The sequence below is a fragment of the Micrasema longulum genome, unplaced genomic scaffold (genome assembly GCF_059751315.1).
Source record: "Micrasema longulum isolate JH-2025_06_02 unplaced genomic scaffold, ASM5975131v1 h1tg001020l, whole genome shotgun sequence".
Lineage (NCBI taxonomy): Eukaryota > Metazoa > Arthropoda > Insecta > Trichoptera > Brachycentridae > Micrasema > Micrasema longulum.
In genome coordinates, this window is record NW_028278208.1 from 68,393 (window position 1) to 94,111 (window position 25,719).

The 25,719-nt window shown below is 36.2% G+C and overlaps 1 protein-coding gene across 1 annotated transcript in view; it reads right to left on the reverse strand.

Moving 5' to 3' along the window:
• Positions 1 to 25,719, reverse strand: part of Cadps (calcium-dependent secretion activator 1) — a 104,779-nt gene that overhangs the window by 55,702 nt on the left and 23,358 nt on the right. Inside the window, exons 8-18 of the mRNA XM_088232790.1 lie at positions 18,771 to 18,797; positions 15,860 to 15,953; positions 12,161 to 12,282; positions 11,420 to 11,564; positions 10,157 to 10,263; positions 9,691 to 9,866; positions 9,363 to 9,383; positions 8,297 to 8,473; positions 6,668 to 6,804; positions 5,772 to 5,962; positions 1,554 to 1,695 (exon numbers count right to left, since the gene is read on the reverse strand). Coding sequence (XP_088088916.1) covers positions 1,554 to 1,695; positions 5,772 to 5,962; positions 6,668 to 6,804; positions 8,297 to 8,473; positions 9,363 to 9,383; positions 9,691 to 9,866; positions 10,157 to 10,263; positions 11,420 to 11,564; positions 12,161 to 12,282; positions 15,860 to 15,953; positions 18,771 to 18,797 — 1,339 coding nt within the window. The remainder of the gene's footprint in view (positions 1 to 1,553; positions 1,696 to 5,771; positions 5,963 to 6,667; positions 6,805 to 8,296; positions 8,474 to 9,362; positions 9,384 to 9,690; positions 9,867 to 10,156; positions 10,264 to 11,419; positions 11,565 to 12,160; positions 12,283 to 15,859; positions 15,954 to 18,770; positions 18,798 to 25,719) is intronic.

The following is a 25,719-nucleotide window of genomic DNA, read 5'->3' on the forward strand; positions in this document are numbered from 1 at the left end:
TTTATTTTAACAGAAAACTAAATTTTAAACATCATATAGATTACATAACTCGCAAGTCACTTAAACTACTGGAATTCCTTAAAAAAGTAACCGAACCCCTTCAAAACCCGGAAACTATTATGTGTCTATATATGAGTTTGATTCGCAGTAATCTTGAGTATGCCTCATGCGTATGGAGTCCCCAATATCAAAATCATATGAACTCGATAGAATCCACCGTAAAAAAGTTGTTGAAGTACCTTTTATTTAAGTCCCGAATTTCTAACCCACGTTCAAATTCAAATTACGAGCCATTACTAACTCTTTTTCATTTGATTTCCTGGCAAAATGCCGCGTTGATTTCGATATAAAATTTATCTTTAACATGTTGAGCTATAAAGTAGATAAGTAACCTCCTCAATAAAATACAAATAAATGCGGGATTGAGAACACTCAGACATCGGGACGTATTTAAACTGCCTTTGTTTTGTTCTGCCATTTGTCGGCAATATAATACACAATATATACTGCTGAAACAATAAAATTGTCATTTTTTATGATACATTCCCAACTTTTGCGAATAATATCTTGGGAATAAATTTTATTTAACTCTTAAAAGACAATGGTAAATAATCCCTTTGCGCACGGTGGTGTAACATCGTGTCACCACAAGCAAAAGACGGAATATTCTAAAGCTCAGACATTTGAAAAAAGAATCATGGAGACATGCTGTTTAGTAATTCCTTTTCCATAATTTATAAAAATAAACATTAAATTTCTCTCTCTCCGATGGCGCTACAGCCCATATCGAGCTTTGGCCTAGTGCAACTTTCGCCTCCAACTCTGTCGGTCCTCAGCCGCCGTCTTCCAATTTGCCACCTGGAGAAACTCCGCTGCACCCTTTCTCCCTTCATCCTCTCATTTCATCCTGGGTCTTCCCGCTAATCTCTTTCCTCCCGGGTGTCCGCTCATTATCCTTTTAGGGACGCGTGAGTCAGGCATTTGCTGTACATGTCCGGCCCATCGCAATCTAATATAATTTAGCCCTGCTTTAAAAAAAAAAAAAAAAAGTAATTTTTTGTTTTGTTCACCATTTTGTGAAAAGGACCAATATTATATTGTTATGGTATTTACTATAATCAATATAGTGCAAATTTTTCGCAAACCAAGTTTTGTAAAATTTCCATTGAGAATAAACGTAAAAATGGTATTTTACAATAAAAAATGATAAAAACGCCATCCATTTATAATTAGTTTATTTTTTTCATTTAGAATCACCTTAAGTAAAAACACAATATATAGAGATTCATTAGCAAAAACTCAGTGTAGATATGACGCACACAGGTTTTATGCTTTAGATACAATTGACACGCCGTGTTTTTACTGTGTAACGATTAATTACAGTTTTTTTTTTAATTTGCATAAAGTTATTAAATACTAAATAGTATCATGTCTCAAAACTTACGCTTCTAGACAGAGACAATTAAACACCGAAGTGCAAAACCACCTTCAAAGCCAATATTTTATATCCCCCTGTGAAGGATATGCGTTCACCGTCGTCTCGACTAACTTACCTTGAGGGCTCCCTCCGGCCTGCCGAAGGGGAAGGCGTAGCGGAAGTTGGTGATCTGGTGCTGGAGCAGCTCCCGAAGACGATCCTTGATCTCTGCAAACTTGTCCTTCTCCTGGACGGTGATGCTGCCCACTCCATCGGGCCTGCAAGTGCAGTTGGTACAACGCATCAATAATCAAATCTAACCGTCACATCGGCTAGACTACACTGTAACTAAACTTGTGTTTTCTCTGTGATGTGTACCTAGTATTGTTTGGTGAATAACGATCGTCTTTATTCCCCCATTAGTAATGCGAACGTTTAATTCTGCTTCATATTTATAATTTAACTTTTCAAAATGCTTTATGTATTTGAGTACTACTTTGAGTTCTATTGATTGGTAGGTTGGCTTCCCGTAAATCTATCGCAACACTCAACCATTGGTCGATTTGGAAGAACTATAGCTAGACCATAAACACAAGACTATTCCCTAATGTCATCCGGATCGAAGGTGGGCGCGGGTGGGGAGAGTAATATTGCAACCCCGTATTACACGTGGTACTCTCAACATACTGACTCCGGAACTTTTTTGCTACAGTTGTTTTGTGTGCTGGTCATTTTTTCGACAAATGATAGAGCGCACGGCCGTAAAGTCTTGCTTCCTGCTCGGGAAAACTGGCAAATAAACTCTTGAAACGTTAACAACAGCCTACAAACATGATGCGTTTGGGAAAACTAAAGTTTTTGAGTGATTTTCTTGTTTTAAAAGAGGTGAAATGTCAATCGATAACCAACCCAGCTCTGTGACCGACGTATCTGGAAATGACTTTAGGATTCGCCAAATCATTCTCGAAAACCGACAAAATACCATTGTGGAACTATCTTGAGTGACTTGAAGTTCAGTGCAGCGAATTTCAAGCGACGATTTAGAGATGAGAAGTGTGTCTGCCGAATTTGCCTTCTCTGTGCGCCAATTTTCGACCAAAAATGGTATCACAGCTCTGCCCCATTTTCTTATTGACCTGATTTAGCCCCCTGTAACTTCATTTTATTCCCTTGAATGGAAAAAGACACGAAAGGATACCATTTTGCCAATGTTGTAAAAAAATAAACCAAGGAGGCGCTATTAAGCAGTATGTAAAACAAATTTTAAAAATGTTTCCAACAATGGAACAGGAGGCTGGACAAGTACAATAGCTCCAATGGAGAGCACTTTGAAGGTTATCAAAGGTTTTATGTAAAATAATCAAATAAATTATTTTTGTAAAAATTAGTTCGGTTTCTTTTGGTTCGTCGTCATTCCATGTTCGCTCCCTAGTTGGAGTATATAGTGTCCATGAAAATTCTCAAGCCAGCTGCTGTGCATCTTCCCAAGTGAGGTTCGCGTCCCGTAATCCCGACACGAACTGCCAACGAACAGTCAGCAGTGAACGTCCAGGACGTCGAGAACCTGATGCCTTGTAAAGTAAGCCAGCGTGGTTAAGGCTCTCAGGAGGCACTCGCAGTACATAGCTAAGCCAACCGTATCGCTTCTGCATGATGACAGTTATCACCGGAGCTACTTTTGTCCGTTTTCTTATTACTTCATTCGTGACAAAGTCAAATCACCGCACACCCAAGATTCTTCTGAGAGATCATTCTCGAAACTCAGAATTTTGCTCTTTTGGACCCAGTAAGGTACCGCGATTCGCATCCATAGAAGAGAATAGGTGTTATGCAGGCAATATATAGGCGGAATCTGGTTTGCACTCCGATCTCCAAACAGCCTTCATACTGTTGAATGTGGCGCCTGCTATTTCTAGCTTCACTCCCAGTTCTTTTAGAAATCTGCCATTTTCCATACTCCCAGGTATTTGAACCTTTCGACCCTTTTTGATGACTTGGTTTGACCGAGTCAGGGGATTTTGGGCACCAAAACATGAAGTGTAACAGAGTCAGCCACGTGCACAGAGTTTTCAACTAGGGTAGGCAGTAGAAAAAAAAACGTTTCACATAATATTAGTAATAAATCTTACCAAACAGCTTCACTCGTCACATTAGTTTTTTGTCCATAAAGGATAACCGAGAAAACATTCTGTTTCTTAAAACGGTTAAACACACATTTCCGTCATAATCACAAGTTTTACAGAACTCCATTTAAATTTTTTATTAACAAAATAAACGTGGAAAATATTCTCGATTGTATGAAAGACATCAATTTGAGTTTATTTTTTGACATTTTGACCTTAAACCGTCTTTAATTAATTAAAAAAAAAAAAAAGTAAGATGTCAGTAACGCATTCGTTAGTTCATGAAAAGCACTGCCTTCAAGGTTACCCTACACGCGTAATTACAACTGAAAAAAACCCACACATACACGTTTTGTTCATGTAAACAGCAGCTGCGGTATGAACAGAATAGGCATTTGTAGTTCGTGCCATTGCCGACCCCGGCCAATGGTGGCGCGCCAATCGTTACGAAACGGTTGGTACGGAATTATATCTGGCGCATTTTTCAAATTTTACAAATAGTTACTCGCATATTTTATATTATTTTTTGTTGTTGTTTTAATGAAATTCTAGTAGGGTAGGCACTGCTTATGTGCCTTTATGGAACGCACGTCACTGTGTTACACAGTACATGGGTTATTGCAATGAAATCTTTTGGTTACCCCCTCATATTACTATGATTTTAGTTACAAGTGTAGAAATCCAACCAAAACCAGTGGAATCTACATAAATATAATAATGATTTTGTCAAACTTGTTTTATGAATAAACGTCACTATTTGTCATGGAACATAAACATGAACTAAATGTAAAGTCAAATAACATATCATGTTAAAAGTTTGTAAGCTTAATACACATTCAAGGCACTTTTACAGGGGAAACACGAAAGAAGAGAAGGTAGATGGATAGAACTACAAGAAGTTCACTGTATTTTGTGAATTTTTACAAGATGGAGCGTTATTACAGCAATTAGTACAAGGGAAAGCGTATGTTATAAATTTTAAACAGATTAGCAATAAGGAGACTATAGATGTTAGTTTACAAACATGACAAAGCAGGTCAAGGGTTGTGGCAACAATTAGAACAGTAATCTCTGTTATATCGCAGATTTTTTATATTAAAATACTATTAAACTAAGAAGTGTGGCCAGCGGTTCACGCGAAGTTGTTCCCTGTCGAGAAAAGGTAAATTAAATCGATTCTGGCACATTTAATTGCAATCGCCGATTTAATGTGTAGTTGAATGCCGTGCCTGGAGATGGCGGGATCGTTTTCGTTCGGCCGGGAATGTAAGTACGATCGCGGCCAACGAACATCCGATGGGTGTTAAAACTGTTTTCAAAAACGCGGCAGAAAGACAGTTCGTTCGCTCCGGCTTTTGTGTTTCCAAGTCAGACTTTTCTTAAAGCTCATCACGCGGCCTGTGCTCACTAAATGATACAAATCGCTCTAGTGAAGTGCTCACCGAATTTAAGATCATCGTGGACGCCCTAGGACATTCTAAGGTCAGTTTTCTATATCTTTTTTTATGGCACATGAACATTAAACGCATCGCAATAACAAATATTCACTAAGCCAATTTTTTTTTTAAAATTTTATGTATCGTACGAGTATTATCAGCGCTTTAATTTTTTAAAGTTTTGTAGTTCTGAAATTATTCAAGTTCTCTTCCGCTTCTTCTGGTCAGTTCTGCCAATTGGTCCGTCTAAGGTAAGTAAACAGGAAACCTCCCACAACTCTCTTATTATTGGCCGACCAAATAAACTAGTGACGTCGTCCAAAAAAGTTCGTTTTCAAGAAACTTTGCCGTATAATTTAATGTTCTAATTTTTACCGCGCGTACGAAAACAATTTTTGTATCCAATATCTCGTAGGACTGAAGTCTCTCATTGTTTGTTTTGATCACATTAAGGATAAGTGTAATGTATGTTGGTCTCTTTTGAAATATGAATCTGGTGCAATTGTTGGCCATCTTCACGCTGTGTTGTTTCTATAGTCAGTTTGGAGAATAATTATAATTTTAACGACTACTATTTTTTTTATTTTTCCGCTAACCGGTGAGTCTATTCACACGGGTTACTATAATTATATTTTATTTACTTTGTTTTAATTTAAATAGATTTATTGTTGTGAAATTACCATTTTGAAAAATGTATTTGATTTAGCTCCACGAGATAACATCGAGTACTGCCAGACTAGGAAGGTGTTAGTGGTGAGAGAAGAGGGTGCGGGAGGGGTGAGGAAGCCAAGATACCTGTTGCCGTGCACGTGCGACGCGCAGAAGGCGAAGGAGTAGTGGATGAGCGTGGGGTCGATGGTCTGCGAGCCCGCCTGGGCCGTGTCCAGCAAGTCCGACAGGTAGCACAGGTGGCGGTAGCAGCCGCGCACGCCGTAGCGGGCGCAGTACTCGTCCAGCACGAACACCTGCCCCGGGGAGAACCAGCCCTAGAAAGGAACAAATAACAGAGTAGAGCTGTGAGGTGCAAAGTCCATGATCGATGACACACACGTGCTAAATAAAATCACCTGAAAATATTGTGCAACGAACGATGAAGCAAGTCAGAGTTTTCTGTGGAATTCAATACATTATATTCTGCAAAACACGAGATGAACGTCCTGCAGTACATTAACATCGTCCCTACCGGGGAGAAATGAATAATAAGGGAACGCGGTTTATAAAGAGACCACAGGCCGTGGTAACGCCCAGCCAGTCAGTCAGCATCAGTCAATTAGTGAGCTTCAGTGCAGCCAGTTCAACACCTCATCATTGTAACATTTGCGCGACATAATTTAATTAATTATTTATTCGCCATATAATTACTAAGCACTAAACAGCAACCTAGTGTCTTCTGTTAATCTCTAACTGGGGTAGGAGCTCCAACCCTGAACAACTTAATCCTACAGAGCTATGGCAAAGAATATGAAATTTTGGTGTTCTTATGATTAACCAAGATAATTTAATTTTAGGGCAATTTTCTATGAGTTGTGTAGTGAAGTAGTGACACTCGCTACTCAATAGATGTCGCTACGGTGCCAGTCATGGTGTAAAAATAGGTGGAGCCACATGGAACGTGGCGACCGGTAAAAAGCCGAAGGTATATCACTCGGACGGCGTTCGGATTCAGTGCTTAATACAAATATTGTACTTACGAGAGAACAGTAAGGATCGTTGAGTCTGTATTTCAACGTCAAGGATTGCAACATTGAGAATAGTGAAGCGTGGTCGAATGTGCATGGATCAGCTTGGATGTAGTCTTCCATTCCGTGCTTTCTTGCTTTATCTGCATCTGTAATACAAAGTAATAAAAACATTATTTTTCTTGTTTTTGTAGAGTAGAAAGAAAAACGGGTTTGATGTTATAATCACAGATTAACTTCATTAATATAATTTATACATTATTACAAAAATAAAGACGACGGGCGTGGTAAAACCTGTAAAAGAGTACTAGAGATATGTGATTGTGGTCCAAGAAGCGGGTCCTTTATTCAATGTACCCACTACGGCATAGGGAAAGTAATGTCCTCAGAAGCAGTGTACTACCAAACAATGAAATATGTTGAATTTTGAGTAATCAGCTCCCTGGTCGACACTTCTGTTTGGGTTGCGACTTGCAGCGTGTGCATCGATGTCCAATTACACGTGGTGTGATGTATCACTGACCTAGAGTCGATGCTCCCTATATATTATTTATTTATTTAATCCAATATAAAATACAAATACATAGTTTACAAAAATGTTTATACAACAAGTACATTAATATAATTTTATTTTTATTTATGTAGCCACTCCACTGGCCCACAGGCGCGTTCCGAATTGCCGGTGTATTATTTATTTTATACATAATTGTACATACTTTCACATCAATTGTGTGTAAAAATTCAAAAAAAATAATAAAGAAAATCAAACATACCTACATCAATAAAACGAAAAAGGATTTTCAAGAAACCAAAATTATATTCTTATATATGAAACATATTGCTCAGCTTCCTATCTAGTCTTTTTAGCAATTTATTTATGGACTCGAGCTTTGAACATATTGTTTTTCATTTTGTTCACCAATATGTCCTTCCTTAAAAAGTTGTATAGCTTAGGGGCCAGAAAAATATAATGCCTTTGTCCGTAATTTGTTTTTTTCTTTGGGAGCAGAAGTATTGTTTTTTGTCTTTGTCCGGTGTTGTAAATTTGTTGTCCGTCATTATGTCTGTCTGGATTTTGATGAAAATGTCTTAAAATTGTCTTTATGTATATTTGTCTCATGTCTAGTACTGGAAATTCTGTAAAAAGTCCGTCTGTAGAATATTGGTAAGGCTTTTTGTTGGCTACTCTCAGTAAGGCTTTTTGTGCTTTCATTAATGGCTCTAATGTGGTTTTACTTGTTCCTCCCCATCCTATTACTAAGGTATAGATTTATTTAGCTTAACTTTTAAATACCCCGGACAGATTGTGACCCGGCTACGTATTGCCTAACTGTATACTGACACAGAACACGGTCAATGCATTCGGCTTCAGAACATTTTAGCAAAAGATACATCAGTGCAGAGTGCCACAATGATTCTGCTCTGCACTGGTTAGGTAAGGTTAGATTAGACTAGGTTAGGTTTTGGTTAGTATAGATAGGTTGGGTTAGGTTAGATTAGACTAGGTTAGGTTTTGGTTAGTAAGGATAGGTTAGGTTAGGTTAGATTAGACTAGGTTAGGTTTTTAAAAGTTGGTTAGGTGCATTCTAAGTAGACTTAAGGACATCATAGCCACAGAAGATTTAATGAAACGTTTCATACCTCCCATAATTTTAATGTGTGTGTCACTAGTGGTAGGTGGTGTGGGCTTATGGCTCTGTCCGGTAGCTCTGTACATTGCCATAACCCAAAGATGGCACTCGTTTTCATCCGTCACTCCCATCAGGACAGACTCCCCATCTCTCACGGCGTTCATGAAGTATTTGCCTCCCTCCAACTCTGTGGGACGTCAAACTAATCAGGCATTTTAATTAACTAGTGTGGCCTATTCTGTTGTATGGCTCAGGAGCCTGGGCTTTGAAAGTACACACTAAGAACTGGTTAGAGCCATTCAAGATGTGGCTTCACTTGTGGGTCCTGCGAAGAGCTAATTGCATAAGAAAATTGTTAAAATATATTCAGGTCCTTAAGAATTCCTATCTTGGTCATATCCTGCATGGAGATAAGAAAATTGAGAAAAAACAAAAGTTAAGTATATCATCTCGATACACACCATGAAGAAAGCGTTTGTAATCGCCCCCCAGGATTCTGGGACGAGATTTTTTTTCCACCCGGACATGGATAAAATGATTTATTTACAAAACAGAGTTTTTTCAAAATATAAATTTCATCATCATCGTCATTCCCTTTCCGCACCTAATGGTACATAGGGCAATGCATCGTTACACCAGTTGCAGCGTGTCTTGATCATTTTTGTTACATGAAGTAAGATGATCAGTCTTACGCTTCAGGAACCAGTCCAGGGACTATGGAATATTCTGTGTGAAAACACCCTTATAAATAAATATTGGGAATCGAACCCAAGACCTCTTGCATGGCAGGCCAACGCGCTGAACATTGACACCACGAGGCCGACGAATATAAATTTAAGGCACAAATAAAATTAAAATGTTATTTATTAATATTTTACATATACATGGTTTTTTATGTTGGTTTAATTGGTGTCCTAACGAAGAGAACGGGCAGGATGTCTCGAAACCGGTAGACGTTGAAAATTCAGTAAGTGGTTATATACAAATATTTAATGACATTTAGTAAAATTGAAATGATTTAACAGGCTATATATCATGATTACATATTTTTTTAAATAAATTGATTATTCACTCACCCATTCCAACCATAAGCTGAGCTGAAAGAAAAATATTACATTAATTTTACAATTAGGTTATAATAAATATTATCTTAAAATAATTAGTGACTAAAACAAAATTTCAGCTGAAAACTGAAATTTTGCTTTAGTCCTGAAGATGGCTCCTGCAATGGTAGCCGAAACGTCGGATCAAATCCAACATACACAGTATCACCCAAAAAAGATACATAATATTGATAACAGTGACCGTGAAAACCTTCGCACCTATAAAACTTTGCGAGTACCCTTTATAAGATTTGGGGATACTTAAAATATTATTAGTATAAGTGTGTTTTCTGTTACTTACCACTGGCTGGTTCAATATAATCCACGGTAAAACCATCTAACTGCATCATCTCTGCCGGTTCACTCTTCTTGTCTTTGTACGAACACAGAGCAAAGGTGTATTGGGAGACTTGAACTAAAACCATGTATCTTTTTTTCCATTTTCTCCAAACTGATTTCCCCACCACGTAAAGATATCTGGAAATAAATGCAGAAACTAAGTGCTTAAATTTGGTGTCCTTCTGTGGCAGGAGCGTGAGTTATGACCTTTAACTTGTTATCCTGTATTCGAGGAGAAATGATCAACTCTGAATATATCCGGATTACTTAACTTTATTTCAATATTTTACTTTTCTAAAACTACAACAGGGATGGGGAATACCTCTGCCTACCCCTACGGAGAAACGGCGTGATGATTTGATCTGTTACATTAAAATTTATCATGGTTTTTTTTCTCCAAGAAAGATAATTATGGATTTAATAATTACCCTGCGTGTTTCATATTCAGTGGTTTGTCTATTCTGCAGGCGATCTTGATTCTCAAGTCTTGATCTGGGAGGTTTTTAGGGACTGTCATTCGGTGCCATTCTGGTGCCTGCAATTTTATTTTAATAAGACATTAATAAAAACGATTTAATCAGAAATTTTGGACATGATGAGTGGTGTACCACAGGGAAACCGTCTCGGGCATACATTGTTTTTGTTTTGAATAATAATTGATTTGTTGAAAATAACAAAATTAAAATTCAGTAATGACTAGTTTCAGAATTACTTTATTACTTTTGAAAATATATATATATATATTTTTTAATGTTGATTTATGAATTGTATACATTTCAGCTCTTTAGGAACAATTGACGGCTGAGCCAAAATAACAGTTAACATATTATATAATTAAATTCATTATAAAAATGAAATGCTTTTTAAAATGAAGAAGTTCAGTGGTTTCAAAATAAATAATTTATATGTTAATATTCGTAAATTATCAAACTAAGCCAAAATTTTAAAAGTATATTTTTATGTAATGTATTATCAGCGCTATGATTTTCAAAGTATTGAAATATTGAAGTTACTCCGCCTTTGACGTCACAAGTTCACTTCGGTGAGTTCTGTAAACCGGAAATCGATCAAAACACTATAATTGGTTGATTACGAAGAACTAACTAGTGAGTTCGTTCAAAGTAATTCGTTTTTATTAAAATTATTTTTACGATTTTTTTCATATGTTTTCAAAAAACTTCACCCCTATAACTTAATGCTCTTATTTTTCCCGTAACACTGATTTTCCTCATTACTGGGCTCAGAAATTTCCAGAAGGATGGTCTTAGTGCTGCCTCCCCATTCAATCAAACCACGTTATGTTAATACAAATTTTTGTAATGTATAACTCTACAAATTTTAATATTGTGATTTGAGCATTTCTTTGGTTGTTATTATTGTTCCATTTTCACGATGCTTTACTTATAAAGGAAGCTCCACAAGCTTGCGCTTGTCAACGCTTGGCAAGCGTGTGGAGCTTCGGCTGTTTGGTTTGCCTTGCGGATGCTTGCAAGCGCTTGTCGATGTTTGGGACAATGTTGGCATTTCATACACAGATCAAAAGAAGCCATGTTTTAAATACATAATTTGACCAGTGATTCTCAGAATTAACTGCCGCATTCGCAAGCGTTTGAATGCGGACATTCGGCTAGCGTACTCTTGCCAAGCTTTTCACCAAGTTGTGGCAAGCTTGTGGAGGCACCATTACTTACTTTTGATGTTTGCGGTGTTGGTCTCAGAATAATCCTTCCCAGTTCTTTATCTTCTAAGGCTAACATTGCGGGATTCTCGGTGAAGAATTTTATTTTCACTGCTGGCAACGGTTGGGTGGTACTGAAGTCTCCTTGTGTATCCCACCTTCGAACAAACAATACTCACGATTACTCAGTTACTTGCAGTCAAATCACTAAATTAAACTAAATATTAGGACCGTTGCGGAACACAGTTTCTTTAGTAATTCAGAAATTTTACACGTGATTAGTGGTGTATCACAGGGAAACTGTCTTGAACCCAAATTGTTTTTAAAAATATTTATTAATGAAAACAAATATTTGCAATCGCATGATTTACCAAAATATTTCAGTTTGAGGGGCCATTTTCAATGAGTTGTAAATAAATCGCTAGCAGAAAATGGGAACGGATCTTAGACTTCTGATCTATGAATCCACCACACTTGCCATGGGACCACAACCAGATTTAGAATTTAATGTAGACCTTCCCAGGAATTAAACCCGGGATCTCAAGCATGGTGAGCGATGCGCCAACCTCTACACTATGAGGTAGACTTATCTCCATTTGGTTTCATTATTCAGGTTTTTTTCTTAGAGTAGATAACATTTCGAAAGAACTCTTACAAGATTCTGGTTCTATTTCACACACAGAATTGTACTCTCAATCTACCCAGACACAGCTAGTTATTACAAAGCTTCAAATATTAATAAAATAAATATTACATAGGTTTTGAAGCCTCGGCCTGGTCAGTTTGAAGCTTCTCTCCTCCTTCAACTTCCATGGTGCAGTAGACTATTCGATTCGGGGCAAGAGACTTGAGCCCTTTCACCTCCATGACAACCACCTTTAAACACACATCGTTCACCCGATAAGAGAATGTAATTATGTTTATTAGACAAAATAAATATATCCAAAGAGCTTTGACTTCCTTAGGATTCAGTAATAATTATGATAAGTTTGCAAACATACAAAAATTAAATACATAATAATTCTTTCCGCACTTAATAGTGCATAGGGCACTGCATTGGTACACTGACAGCAGTGTATCTTGATAATGTTTATTATATGAAGGTAAGATAATAATAATAATATTTGGCTGATTTATAGAGCGCCATTTTTGTAAAAAATCACCTCAAGGGCGCTTTACAATTGTATATCTAAACTTACATTCTAACTAAACTTAAGTGATATATTATATTTCCAGATTTAAAATTGAGTGTATGATAGTTTAAAGAAGTGGGATTTTAGTTGGGATCTGAACTGACTGGGACTGTCGATGATTCGTAAGTTTGAAGGCAATTGGTTCCAGGCAGAGGGGCCGGCGGCGGCAAAAGCACGATCTCCAAATCTAGTGTTTGGGGAGCGCCGGATTTCGACAAGTTTTCCTCTTCCTTAATCAAATGCTGACCTAAGAGTAGATTTTCTTTGACATGTATTTTCCCTAATACAAAGGTCCGATAGGTATTTTGGAGCCATTTCATGAAGGGATTTGAATACTGTTCAGCACAGCTTGTATTTTATTTTCTCTGGGCTTTTTAACTAGTGCAAATCTCGAAGAAGTTGTGAGATGTGAGAATATTTTTTTACTCCCGTAATAAGCCTTGCTGCTGCATTGAAAACAGATTAGAGTTTATTAGTTTGATATTTTGGGAGATCTGCGTATATTCCATTACAGTAATCTAGACGCGAAACGACATAAGCATTTACAAGAGCTTTAGTTGCATCTATAGTAATATTTCTCCGCAAGGATTTGATCTGTCGGAGATGGAAGAAACCAGCACTTACCGTTTTATTGACCTGAGAATGAAGAGAAAGATCTAAATCTAAATGAACACCCAGTAGTTTAACATTTGTACTAGGGGTAAGATCACAACCTGTGATTGAAATTGGAGATTGGGCTAAAAGGTGTTGTCGCTTTTTTGTCGCTGTCAATAGAAGCTCAGTTTTAGATGGATTGAGTTTGAGTCTGTTTGATGACATCCAGTTGTTGACGGTTTGGATGCATTGAGACACACGATTTTTTAAATTGTTTATATCTTGAGGAGAGCAGTAAAAAAAGATGATCAGTCTTATGATTCAAGTGTCAGTTCAGAGACTACGAAACTCCTGCATGGCAGGCAAATGCGCTTACCATTAGACCACGAGGAGAACCTTGATAAAATGGAGTAAAAAAATCAATATTACTTTTATCTCGCAACCAACTTTCCAATCCTTTTTTGGCGCAACTGACCCTGAAAATTAATGCTACCAGGAATTGAAAATTTAATTCAAAAATTTTCAGAGAAACTTCTCTAGTATTCTTGGAAATTCGGACTAAACTTAGGTACATTGATACTCATATCGTATATGTAAGTCCAAAGCCGCGGAAGAACCATTTGTCAAAATTTTCAGGAGGGACAAGAAACCTCGCGATTTCGTAAATAAAATATATAAATAATACATTTAAAACAGTTTATTTTGTGTTGTTAATTTCGCCGGTTGCGAAATAATAATGTGCTGTTCCTTGATCAACACAGCACAAACTATGGCTTGCATGCACCAATGTCCCGATTGTGTCGTAGTGTAAACTCGAGACAAGATCTGGAATTTTTTGGTGTAAGTCTTTATAGATTTAAAAATTCACTAAGATAGGCCGAATCTTGTCTCGAGGTAGTAATTTAGATTTTTTTGTCCTAGCTTTAATTTTATTTTATTAGTGCCTGTATTTCTTAAAATAAATTGTATTTACCATCGTTTGAATGGACTGCATAAGCCCGTCAAATAAATAAATAAATAAATAATTTTACTATCGTATGCGTCTATACAAAGTTAATGCTGTATTTCTTTTACGCAAATCGAATGCGTCACATCCGCTGTATTGAGATTTACGTGATATTGCTTGCTTCTTTAGTGAAGACATATTTTGCATCATTGAATTGATTCATTGGTCAATTATAAAATTCAAATACACTAATCAATGCGGGTTGTCCCATTCAACTAAAAACGCAAAAAAACGTATATGGATTTTTTAAGTTCATACTCGCGGTTGAACTTACATACTCGGGGAGGCATTTGCTTTGTACGACTAAAGTCAAAAAAAGTTTTAACGCTTAATAATAAAATCAAGCATTATTAACAAAACTAATATTGCTCACCTCATCATAAGTTTACAAAAATTCCAAACCTACTCGAGACAGACACAACGCATCAAATTTAAACTGTTCACTAAATTACAGCGCTTGATCTGTATTGTAATTCTGTCATAACTTTCATCAACTGTGTTTGCAAACGGTTACAGTCAGCATCGTAACAAGGGGCTAGCCAGGCGGGCGGCTGCCAGGGGCACAACCCTTAGGAGGCGCACTTTGTAGACCCACAGCCTTCTTTTCTGCCTTGAGGGGCGCAAAATTCAAATCTAGCCAGGAGCGCTCACGACCCTAGTTACGACGCTGGTTATATTTATTGTTTCATTAGTTAAAACGCTCCTTACATGATTTGTTCACTCTTGGGAAAAAATGTTTTATACACATTTCTTCCCCAGCTTTACAACAATTATTCTATTAAAAATGATGTTATTAATGATCTCTAAGCGTTGCTCTTTCTTATTTTTTAAGTTACAATTCAATATTCTTTTCCCTTCCCATTTCCGTTTTTTTTTATTTTTTAGACTTTCGTTTATTTTTTTTATGGCACTTATAAATTCCACGACAATCAAAGAATGTAGGCTTCGAGGAATGTCTATAATCAGACGTGACTGGAGAATTTTGCTTAAGTTTTGCTGCTATATAATTAGGAGTACCCCAGGGTTTACATCTTGGGCCCCTTCTTCAGACTTTTTACAACATTTATTTTGGCGATCTTTTCAAATAAAAAAGTAAAAATTACAGTTTTTTCAACAAATTAAATACATGCTAATTTAATTAAATTTATATTACGTAATATTTATTTTAAACTTTTTTTTTATAAAAAAAAAATATTTGCGTGATTATGGTTTACCAAAATATTTCAATTTTGGAGGCATTTTCAACGAGCTGTATTTACAGCTATTTAACTCACTATAAGAAAATGGGAATCAAGTTGAGGTTGAGTGGGATTCGAACCTTGGGCCTCTGATCCGTGAGTCCGAAACACTAGCCACGGGACCACAACCCGATTTAATGATTATAATATTTTATATACAAATTACAAACTAATTGTAAGCTTTACAGATAATGCTGTTATATTAAATATTTTTTTTATTGCTGTAGAAGTTGTAAGTTGTAGTTTAATTAGTAAAAAGAAAAAACACATATTTGAGATTCGGGTCTATTTTCAAATAATTGTAAATAACAATACTAGAAAATGAAAAAAGGAAAGTATCAAAGCAAGAAGCAAACTTTTAATCTATTGACATTATCAAATTCAAATGATCGTTAATGCATAAATAAGTAATTATACAAAACCTCCAATTGAAACGTGAGTACGACGTCCATCTTGGTAAGCTGAGTGTCGCCATCCGCAGAATCCCCTTCAAGTTTGGCCAGAGATCCTTGAGACCTAAAACAAAGTTGCTTACTCAACTTTGGACCTGGATCCCCCCCACCGTGTGATCTGATATTAGTGGAACCGATCAGATTTCGATTGCCACCACCAGTCAAGGGAACAAACACAACACCACATTAAACAAGTCGCCGCAGCGGCAACAGGAATACAGACATTTAAGTTTAACGACATTTACCGGGAATTCGAATAGATCATAGACAATATATGATTTCGTCGAATGCGGACATTTAACATTTAAGTGCAAATAGATTAAACATAACACAGAAACAATCAGACAGTTGCGTGTTGGAAATAAACAGGACAAATATACCGATATGTCGACAATTTTGTGGTTTCGGCAGTCAAAATAATTCCAATTTGCAAATCGTAATTTTGATTAAAAATTTTACAAGTAAGCGAGTCACCATAATCCAAAAGTGAGAAAGCGTTGAGAAAATTAAGGTTATTTTTGCGTGTGTTGAAGTCTCAGTTCAGAAAAGCAGTGAATAATTAGTTAGTCAATTTAGTGTTCAAATTATTTTATTTCTATGTCTAATGTGCTAGTCTACGCCTAGCTAATATGGCTAAACTTGCTAAACCAGTATTAATCATGGTTCGAACCATTTAAAAACTCTACTGAGAAGTTCAAATATCGATACAAAAAGACCATCTCATCTTGGTAAGAAACTTTAAGCGCAGGTATTTAAAAAATGTAATTAAATCTGATATATTTACCCATGTGACAAAAACGAATTTCAGTGCTATATTATTTACATTTTAAATTTGTCTCAAATAGGCTGAATGCTGTCAAAATGCCGTCTCTCCGGGGAATGTGCGATAAAAGTATGTACGATAGATGCACAAATGTCCAGATCGGTGCATTACGTAAGGCAGAGATGAGCATTATCGACATAATCAAGGAGCTCTACATTGGTTTGAACATGTTGAGCAAATAGATGGCAAAAGGACAGCTAAAAGGTTACGATGTTAATGTTGATGGATGCGGAAAACGGGGAAGACCAATATGGATACAGTATGACCTAAAAAAGTCAAAAGTACTTAAAGGTTAAAGGTAACTAGTTACAAATCATGTCAGTTGAATCATCCAATTATTGTCGAATAATGATGCTTGGGACTCTTTAACATCCGTACAATCTACATTCATCCACATTTCATTTTGAACTTTTGTCGACGTCAAAGGCTGGAACCACTTTCGTTTGGAGGAAAAACAGCGAAAAATGGCTTTCCATTAATACCTTGTTGTAAAATTGAAAGTTAACAAACAATATCACAAGAAGGAAACCATTCGAGAGTCCAACCAGAAACAATTGTCATAACCAATCAGCCATTGATCATTACGCAACATTCTCGATGATTTAAATTCAAGTTTATAATTTGACTATGTGTTCTATTTCCTCATGTATTTTTTATGGTTCTAGAATCATATAAGTGAATATTTATTTAGGATTGGTAGGCTATTTTACTGTATTAAATTTTGTATCTGATAAGAAAATCTTTAATTTAATAATGGCCATGCTTTCAATTATTTCAGTAATTATTTTTATCTCAAATAAAACTCACTTGAAATCTCATGTTTCCAGAACTGTAGTTTGCTGGTGGCGACAGAGGTGCGAGGGTAATAGATTAAAATTGATTGAGGTAAGAGATTCAGTAACAAGAAATTATTCGTTTATTTTATTTCTTTGAATTGCCAACCCATCGAACAACCAGACGTTGCAAAATGGCATACTATGATTTCAACATTAGCCACGCTTGTTATTTTATTGGGCATCTGGTTCTTTAGTCATTCACATCTCCCTATCCTAACCAAACCGCATCCAGCCATTTCTTGAAACCCGTCTTACGTCATTAGATTACCTTGCTTGAGGCCTGTCGACACTTCTTCTGCCTGTTCAGGACGTTTTTAGTATATCTAGAGTCTATGGTTCTGGCTATATGACCAACTCAGTTCTATTTCTAGTTGGCAACTTTGTGGACTACGTGGCCTTGAATATCGCTGTTATCCATGTGTTAGTTCTTCCGTCTTCTGATGAAATACCCAGCATTTTCCTTTCCATAACCCTTTGTGTCTCTGATTAACAGTCATATATGAGTGCAGAGATAAAACACAGATATAATTTTTCATTATCGTTTGTTCTTGGTAGAGCAGTAGCGGTCACGTTGGCAATAGTTAGAATCCGACTGCATCCGCTTCTGTCCTCAGCGTTTCTGAAAGCCTCCTGAAGAGCGACACCAATCGTTTTCGTCACCGAGGCTGCCCATCTCGTACGACTTCTTCCACGAGATCCAGTTCCCTCTACTCATCCTTGTACCACCAATTTTCCATATTGTCTCTTCACCTCGTGACGTGGCCGAAGTATCTGAGAACACGGATTTGCGCAGTGGAAGAAAGACGCTGTTCAATATCCAATCTTCGGATTATAGAAACATTAGTCCTACGGTATAAGCAATATTCTATGCCAGCCATTATTTAGAACGCGTATAAGCGTATTAGGAACAGTTATACCATAATATATGTTAAATTTTGTTTTTAAATACCAGTATTTTAAAATAACTCGTCTTTTGCTTAATGTAACACGACGTTACAGAACCGTTTGCAAAGGGATTTTTTTCGGAGAAATTCAATTTGTCACACAGATAAATGTCTCGTTTGTGTTCATCTTCTAGCTAATTTCTATATCAATAATAGAATCAAAAGCTAATTGATTAAAATTTTGTATAAATGAATGCGTGTACTTACTATGTATGCGTAAATTAAAAAGCATGTATTTGTATAGTCAATGGTGTTAAGCAAAAACAAAAATGACTTACTTTAAATTTGTGCTAACAGCAGTTTGTCTAGATTGGAAAAAACAAACAAAAGAAATCAATGGACAAGCGTGACGCACCAAACACAGACCTTTTTTCACCACCAAAAAGAAAACCAATCGGATAACGTATACAGCACTATTTTTTAAATAAAGTTCCACAAGTGTGCCTTACAACAATGATTTTATAAAATGTAAATCTTTGTACTTTAACTTTCTGAAACCATATATGTATGTGAATCGTTCAATAAATTAGAAAATGTACCGGATGTCCAAGCATCGATGTAAATTTTTAAGACATTATTTATTTATCTTTAAGCTAGCAACTTAAAGCTGATATGCTGAAACCTATTTTAAGGAAAGTTAGTTGTTGACGCACTTTAAATTTCCCAAAACAAATCTAGCCAATTTTTACTACACGTTGAGACCAGTTCATGTGGCAGCTTATTCCAACCATCAACAACCCTATTGCTCAGGAAATGTTTTCTTGGTTTACAATCGAATCTGGTTTTCTCCAGTCTGAGACTGGCCTTGAAATCGAGCATCTTGTTTAAGCTTGAACATGAGATCAAAATTTGGGCAGCTATAGTGACTGTTGAGTGTCTTGTACGTCTCTATCACGTCACCCTTTCTCGCCGTTCCTGCAGCGTTGTGAGACCGAGAGTTTTCAGTCTCCACACATATGGAAGCCGTTTCAGACTTAGCGGCCACTTTGAAGCACGTCTTTGGACTCTTTCCAACAAGCTCGTATTCTCAACAAAATCGGGATTCCTTATCTGAAACCCATGTTCGAGAGTTAGTCTGATACAGAATTTGTATATTTTCAGTAGCATACTCGGCTGTTATGTATGAGAAAGCTTTTTCAATCAAGCAGATTACCAAGTAACATTTCCATTTGAAATCATCAGTTATTGTCATTCCAAGATCTCCTCTGTTGTTACGCAGGTTTCAAATCTACGCCTTTAGACTATACTCGTATCATAAGTTTGGGGTTTTTCGAGCCAATTTTAGAATTATGGATTCTTGCCCAGAAATTTTAAAACCCATTTGTTCAAATCATGTTATTAACTGACATATCTTGATGGAATTCTTGGTACCCTTCCATTGATTGATTTGACCAATTATCATTTAACTGGTCCCTTGTTGGCACTAAAATATTATTGCATGTTTTTGAATTTGGTTTTTCTTTTCTCAAATGTATATCTACTTCCAATCGGTCCCTTGGTTAGGAAGATTGTGACCACCATGCTCCCGGGCGAGCTTTCCCCATCATTCTCGGTCCTCGGTCATTCTCGTGGACTCGTGTAGTGTGACACCTGTGACTCTCTTTATTGCATCTGGCCACCTCATTTGCAACGTCCCCTTCCTCGACAACCATTTCAAGCATCTGTTGCTCCAGGCTGTCCTACCCCGCTCTCACAATGTTCCCAAAAAAACGGAGGGTGCAGTTGCGGGGATAAACGTAGTGAGACGCCGAGTTTACTAAGTATCTACTCATTGGTTCCGCGCTCTGACCAATGTACTGGCAGCAGTCGTTTCCAACACCTCATTTCAAATGCGTCAAACCACCCAGTTTACCCATTTTTATCTCCTCGTGTGAAATTTGTTTTCTTATACCAATAATTATTTTATTTAATATTGCGATACTAATAAATTGCATTTTACTCATCGAATTATACTATGGATGAATACAGGTATACCTTTTATTTACACATTCATAGTTTATATCAATAGATCCCTTTAAAAACAACCGACAAAGGTTTCATTGAAGATATTTATATAATTTACATGAAGTTAAGATGATTAGTCTCACTCTTCGTAAACCATTCCAGTGCTGCTATTCCAAACGCTCTCAATCCAGGGTGTGTTATCGATTTGGGATGTTTTGGTATCACTCTGAAATACGTCTCCCGTTTAGGATGTTTCAGAATCACTTAAGCAAATGTAATTATTGATTTCTTCTCAATTTCATAAGGTTACAAAATCATCTCTGAATAGCGCCTACTAACTTCGCTCAACGTAAACACTCTTGTTTTCACTGTAGTATTTTGTACCATAAATGTTTTATAAAAGAAGTTGGTTTGTTTCAGTTATTATTAGGGTGGATGACACGTCAGGTATAACATATCTGTTATTTACGAAGCCACTTTATGTAGATTTTCATCGGGAATTTATGAATACGCATCCCACGTCTTAATCACATAACAAAGTTACAAACTTGACTCGATTTTTTTTCGGTTATTTTGATTCACTTATTCTTTTTGATGATAAAATAGGTCCGTGAGTTTTATACTAGTGCAATCTACAAATAATGATGTCCGTTTGAAAACAAAACCCTGTGCTACATTTTTTACAGGAAGGTTTGAATGATATCTTCGGAAAAGAATCCAATAAAAATATTTTAAAATATTATTTTACAAAAACACAGAGAAATGTGTTTAAACGAACATTTGCAATGATAAATTCGATGGGTCAATAACACTAAAAACTATCTACAAAATCGAGTAAAAAACTTTTTATCAGCCAAATAGCAATACCAGATTGAGTTCATGAATTCAAATACAGTAAAACTCCATCTGGCTGGATTAATAAGTGCCAGATTTCATTGCTTTTGAAATAATACAGCGATTAAGAATCACATTTGAAACTTACTCAAACGTGTCTAGTGCCTCGATTATGAACGCTATCTTCATCTGTATATATCGAGACGGTATCTACTATCTGTATCTTACCTCGGTATGTTCTACCTACTTGTCATATCGACATCATATGATCGAAACAAGCCAATGGAATGACCGCAAACAATTAGGCCGCGTTCCTTACGTCATTAACATTTAAAATAGTTCTTATTTATGATTTAAATAGGCTTCTGAGATGGAAATTGCCCACTTCAAAGCGATTATAAACTCCAATAAATCCCAATTCAAGCAAAAAAGATCGCTTAAATACGATTTTTATATCACTTTTAACCATTGCCAAAACGATATGCTTAACGATCGTCTGCATTTATCTACTGACGTAGTACGTAACAATTACAGAGCCGGCAATTACAATTCGTTCTCTCAGAAAGATAGTAAAACAAATATAAAAAATGTAATAACTAAACTATTTTTTTAGAGTGGTAACTTTCTAACGCCTAGATACTCTTATTTGTTAATAGGACAGAACCTAGCGACATTATTTTCGTATCTAGGCGTTCGTTTTAATAAAGTGACAGTTATGTCGGAATTTAATTCGACTTCAAAATTTACTTATTTCTCTCTCATATTTTTAATAGGCTTTTAAGAAAAAAAGTGCCAACCTCAAAACGATTAAAAATTTTAATAAATCATAAATATAAGAAAAATTGCTCGAAGGAACAAATTTTTTGACACTTTTAATGCGTAGATAAACGTTTTGAGGGGTTTTAGACCCATCGGAGTAAACCGATGTACTTACATCAAAACTTGATGGTGGGGGGATCGGTAGCGTATCTTAGTAATCGTTCGAGAGAATTTTATCTTCAACTATGACGTCATACTGACGCTGTCATTTTAGAGCGTAGATATGTGTACCATGCGAACGCTTCCCGGATGATTAGAGTTCAGATAAACGAAGTTTTACTGTATTTTAATTAAGATAGATTTTGCGTAGGTACGTCTCTGTGTCTGTTATAGATAGAATCATTTTTGTATACTTAACTTAAAAACGCATTTTTGTAGATACCTTTTCATGGTATTGACCCATCGAATTCTAAATAAACTATTGAACGTTTTAAAAATACATTTGATTTTCTATTCTCAAAAGATATTGACAAAGACACAATACATTATAAATAATTCCAACAAGTTATTGATTTGATAATTGATATTCCCCCAATAGGCCCAGAGCCTTTCCTTGGATTGCCCAAATGTGCTCCTCATAATGAACTAAGGTCGTGGGCCCGGAAGCCCCTGGCAAAAAGTACCTGGCCAGCACCATGGAAAGGAACTATGAAAGCTGTACCTAATGAAACATGGCTGAATCCTATTTGAGTTATCACTAGAGCCCGCCCAGGGCACTGCAGATTAAACAATCGCCGCGCTAGGATGAACCTTTCCCAAACTTCTAGATGTAGGTTCTGCAGTGCAGATGATAAAACGCCTATACAGATTCTGTGTGAATGTGAAGCCTCTATTTGAGGCTTATCAGCAGGTGGGATAGAGGGGATATGGAAGGAGGTAATGAAAAATACACAACACCCAGACCAATTGAGAAAAATCTTTCTTGGATTTTTTTCTTGCAACTGGCGGGAATCGAACCCGCGACGCAAGTTTCACAGTTGGCCGTCTAACCAACTGCGCCACGGCGCCTGGCATGTGTGATGTAATGTTTATGTGATGCTTTATATCCCAAAATAAGTCGTATCTTATTTTTTTATTTAGTTTTTTGTACATAATGTTAACTGTACATTGGAGTGGCGATTTCTTCCAACCAACCAATAAAATAAAGTTTTTTTTTTATAACTCAAGTTAAAACATATTCAATAGAAAATAAAGATTTTAAAAATATATATATATATTTATATTTGTATGTAAATTACCTCAAATCAATGCTATTACTCAATGGGAAAAAAGAAAAAAGAGGAAAGAGGAAAGGAGGAGAGATTAAGGAAGAGAAAGGAGATGTTTCTTCAGACGTGATTTAAAACAGAGATACTGTGGATACATCTTTGATGGTGGATGGGAGATGATTACACAGTCGAGCCGCATGGACACAATATGAGTTAGAGAAGAAAGAAGAATTGTGGATGGGTATTAAGAGAGAAAATTAAGTGCACTCAGTGGTCTATAGAAAGACGAATGTTAGGTGTCTCCTTGAGAGACCGAATAAGGAATGAGGAGATAAAGGTGACAGATATCGCAGAAAGACAAAAATGGCAGGGGGTGGGTCATGTGGCAAAACAAGAAGTCGATAGGTGGACCCCCAGAATACTAAACTGGAGACCATACGGAAGTAAAAGGAAAGCAGGGAGACCACAGAGGAGATGGACTGACGACGTCGTCGAACTCGTGGGCCATGGATGGAAACAGAGTACCCAGGACAGAAAAACATAGACAAATTTAGAAGAGGCCTATATCCAGCAGGGGAAAGAAACGGGCTGATAAAGAAGAAGAAGAAATAAGAGAAAGCTTTGAGAATTAGAACGAAGAGGTAAATCTTCGGAGGACGTCTTGTTCAGCCTGAGGGTGGTAGAACGCTAGCCATTTATCTAATAGCTTGATACTTTAAGGATCTGGACTTAGAGGGGGATATTTAGCAATATTAGAACAATTCTCCTCCACTCAGTAACTGACCAGGCTCTTTATGGTTTTCTAGGGGGGTTTTCTTGAACAGCTCTTGCGGCACGAGAAAACAGTTTTTCTCGTGTATTTTGTTGTAAATACGCGAGATAATACACGGGTCGCAGCAACCCCAGGAGCTAATATGACACCAACTCCGATTTTTCAGAATATGAATGAGAAGTATGTTAATGTTTGTATTTTTTGTCAATATCTTTTTTAAAAACCTAAATCTAATTAATTTTAGCAGATATTTCTATGTTTAAAACTTCGAATGATTAATTAACGTGAACTCTATTTTTTTAAGCAGATGTATAAATGTGACTTATGTAAATGAAAAAATCTTGTAGTGTTAAATCATTATTAATTTCTGCGTCCAGGCGGATGAAAAATACAGTGCTTTGTGAAATATAGAACCAGAACCCTGGACGAGCGTTATTAACTCGATAGCTACTCAGGCAAAAATCTTAAAAGAGGAAATCGAGTGCAGATAAGTCCATGTCTTAATGCGGTGGTTGGTGCATTCGCCAACCATGATCGATGTCCCAGCTTGGACTCTTGTAGCTCAATCACAAATATATATATCGACGGGCTAATAAGCGACGTGATAACAATTTCTCAGCATGGTTGTTTATCGTATTCCCGATCATAATGGAACATTCGTGAAAACCTAATATTAAATGTCAAAATATTTACGTTTCGCGACGTATAATCCTGCTGCGCAATCACATATTTGAATTCCACCGGCGTCAATATGGAAAGTATTCCAAAACCGCTATTTTTTTTATTTATGACGCTATTTATAGCATTTAGCCGGCGGTTGGCAAGCCAAATGTCAAGAAAAGCAGTCGCCATAGTAATTGTAATTTAATTTTCACTTTTTTATATTAATATAGATACTCCTTACTATTTTGCAAATGCAATATATTGTATTATTTTTTTATAGTAAACGTTGATTTTTCGCCAGTGAACTGTATTTATTTACGAGGAAAACAAAAAACAAACCGACACGAGCGTTGACTTAGAGATTACACACGCGTTGACTTATGACTGCGATAATAGCATGTTTTTAAGCACGTCGATAGTTATTTGTGATTGAGCACGGCACGGTAAACGTGAAACATTTCCGTCATGTTTTCCCCGTGAATTTGCAAGTTATTTTAATTATAATAATAGGTAATAATAACATTAAAACTACAGATTTTTTCATGTTTGTTCGAAAATTTTGATTTCATATCTAAAAGTTTTTTAACTAAAGCTACTATGAGCAAATGCTTTGTAAAAATCTATTTTTATAATGATTTATAAGCAATTTTAATTTTCCTAAATAATGTAAGAAGAAAATTTATTAAAAGAATAATTAAATATTTAAATCTCGTGTACTTGTATGCTGAATTATCACTGAAGAATCCTTTATACTTAAAAGTCTCAAAAATTTTGAATAAAGTAAACATTTTTCATTATTAGTTGTATGATCAATCAATAATTATAAATGTGTGCATTTCATTTTGTAAGTAAAATCATTCTCATGCTATTCCTAAGTCAAATTACAATTTTTATTAAAAATCTATTGTCATTCATTTTCGCACTTGGCAGCCTTGAGCATTGAACATGGAATCAGAAAAATCTCTAATTAATTTATAAAAGCTACCA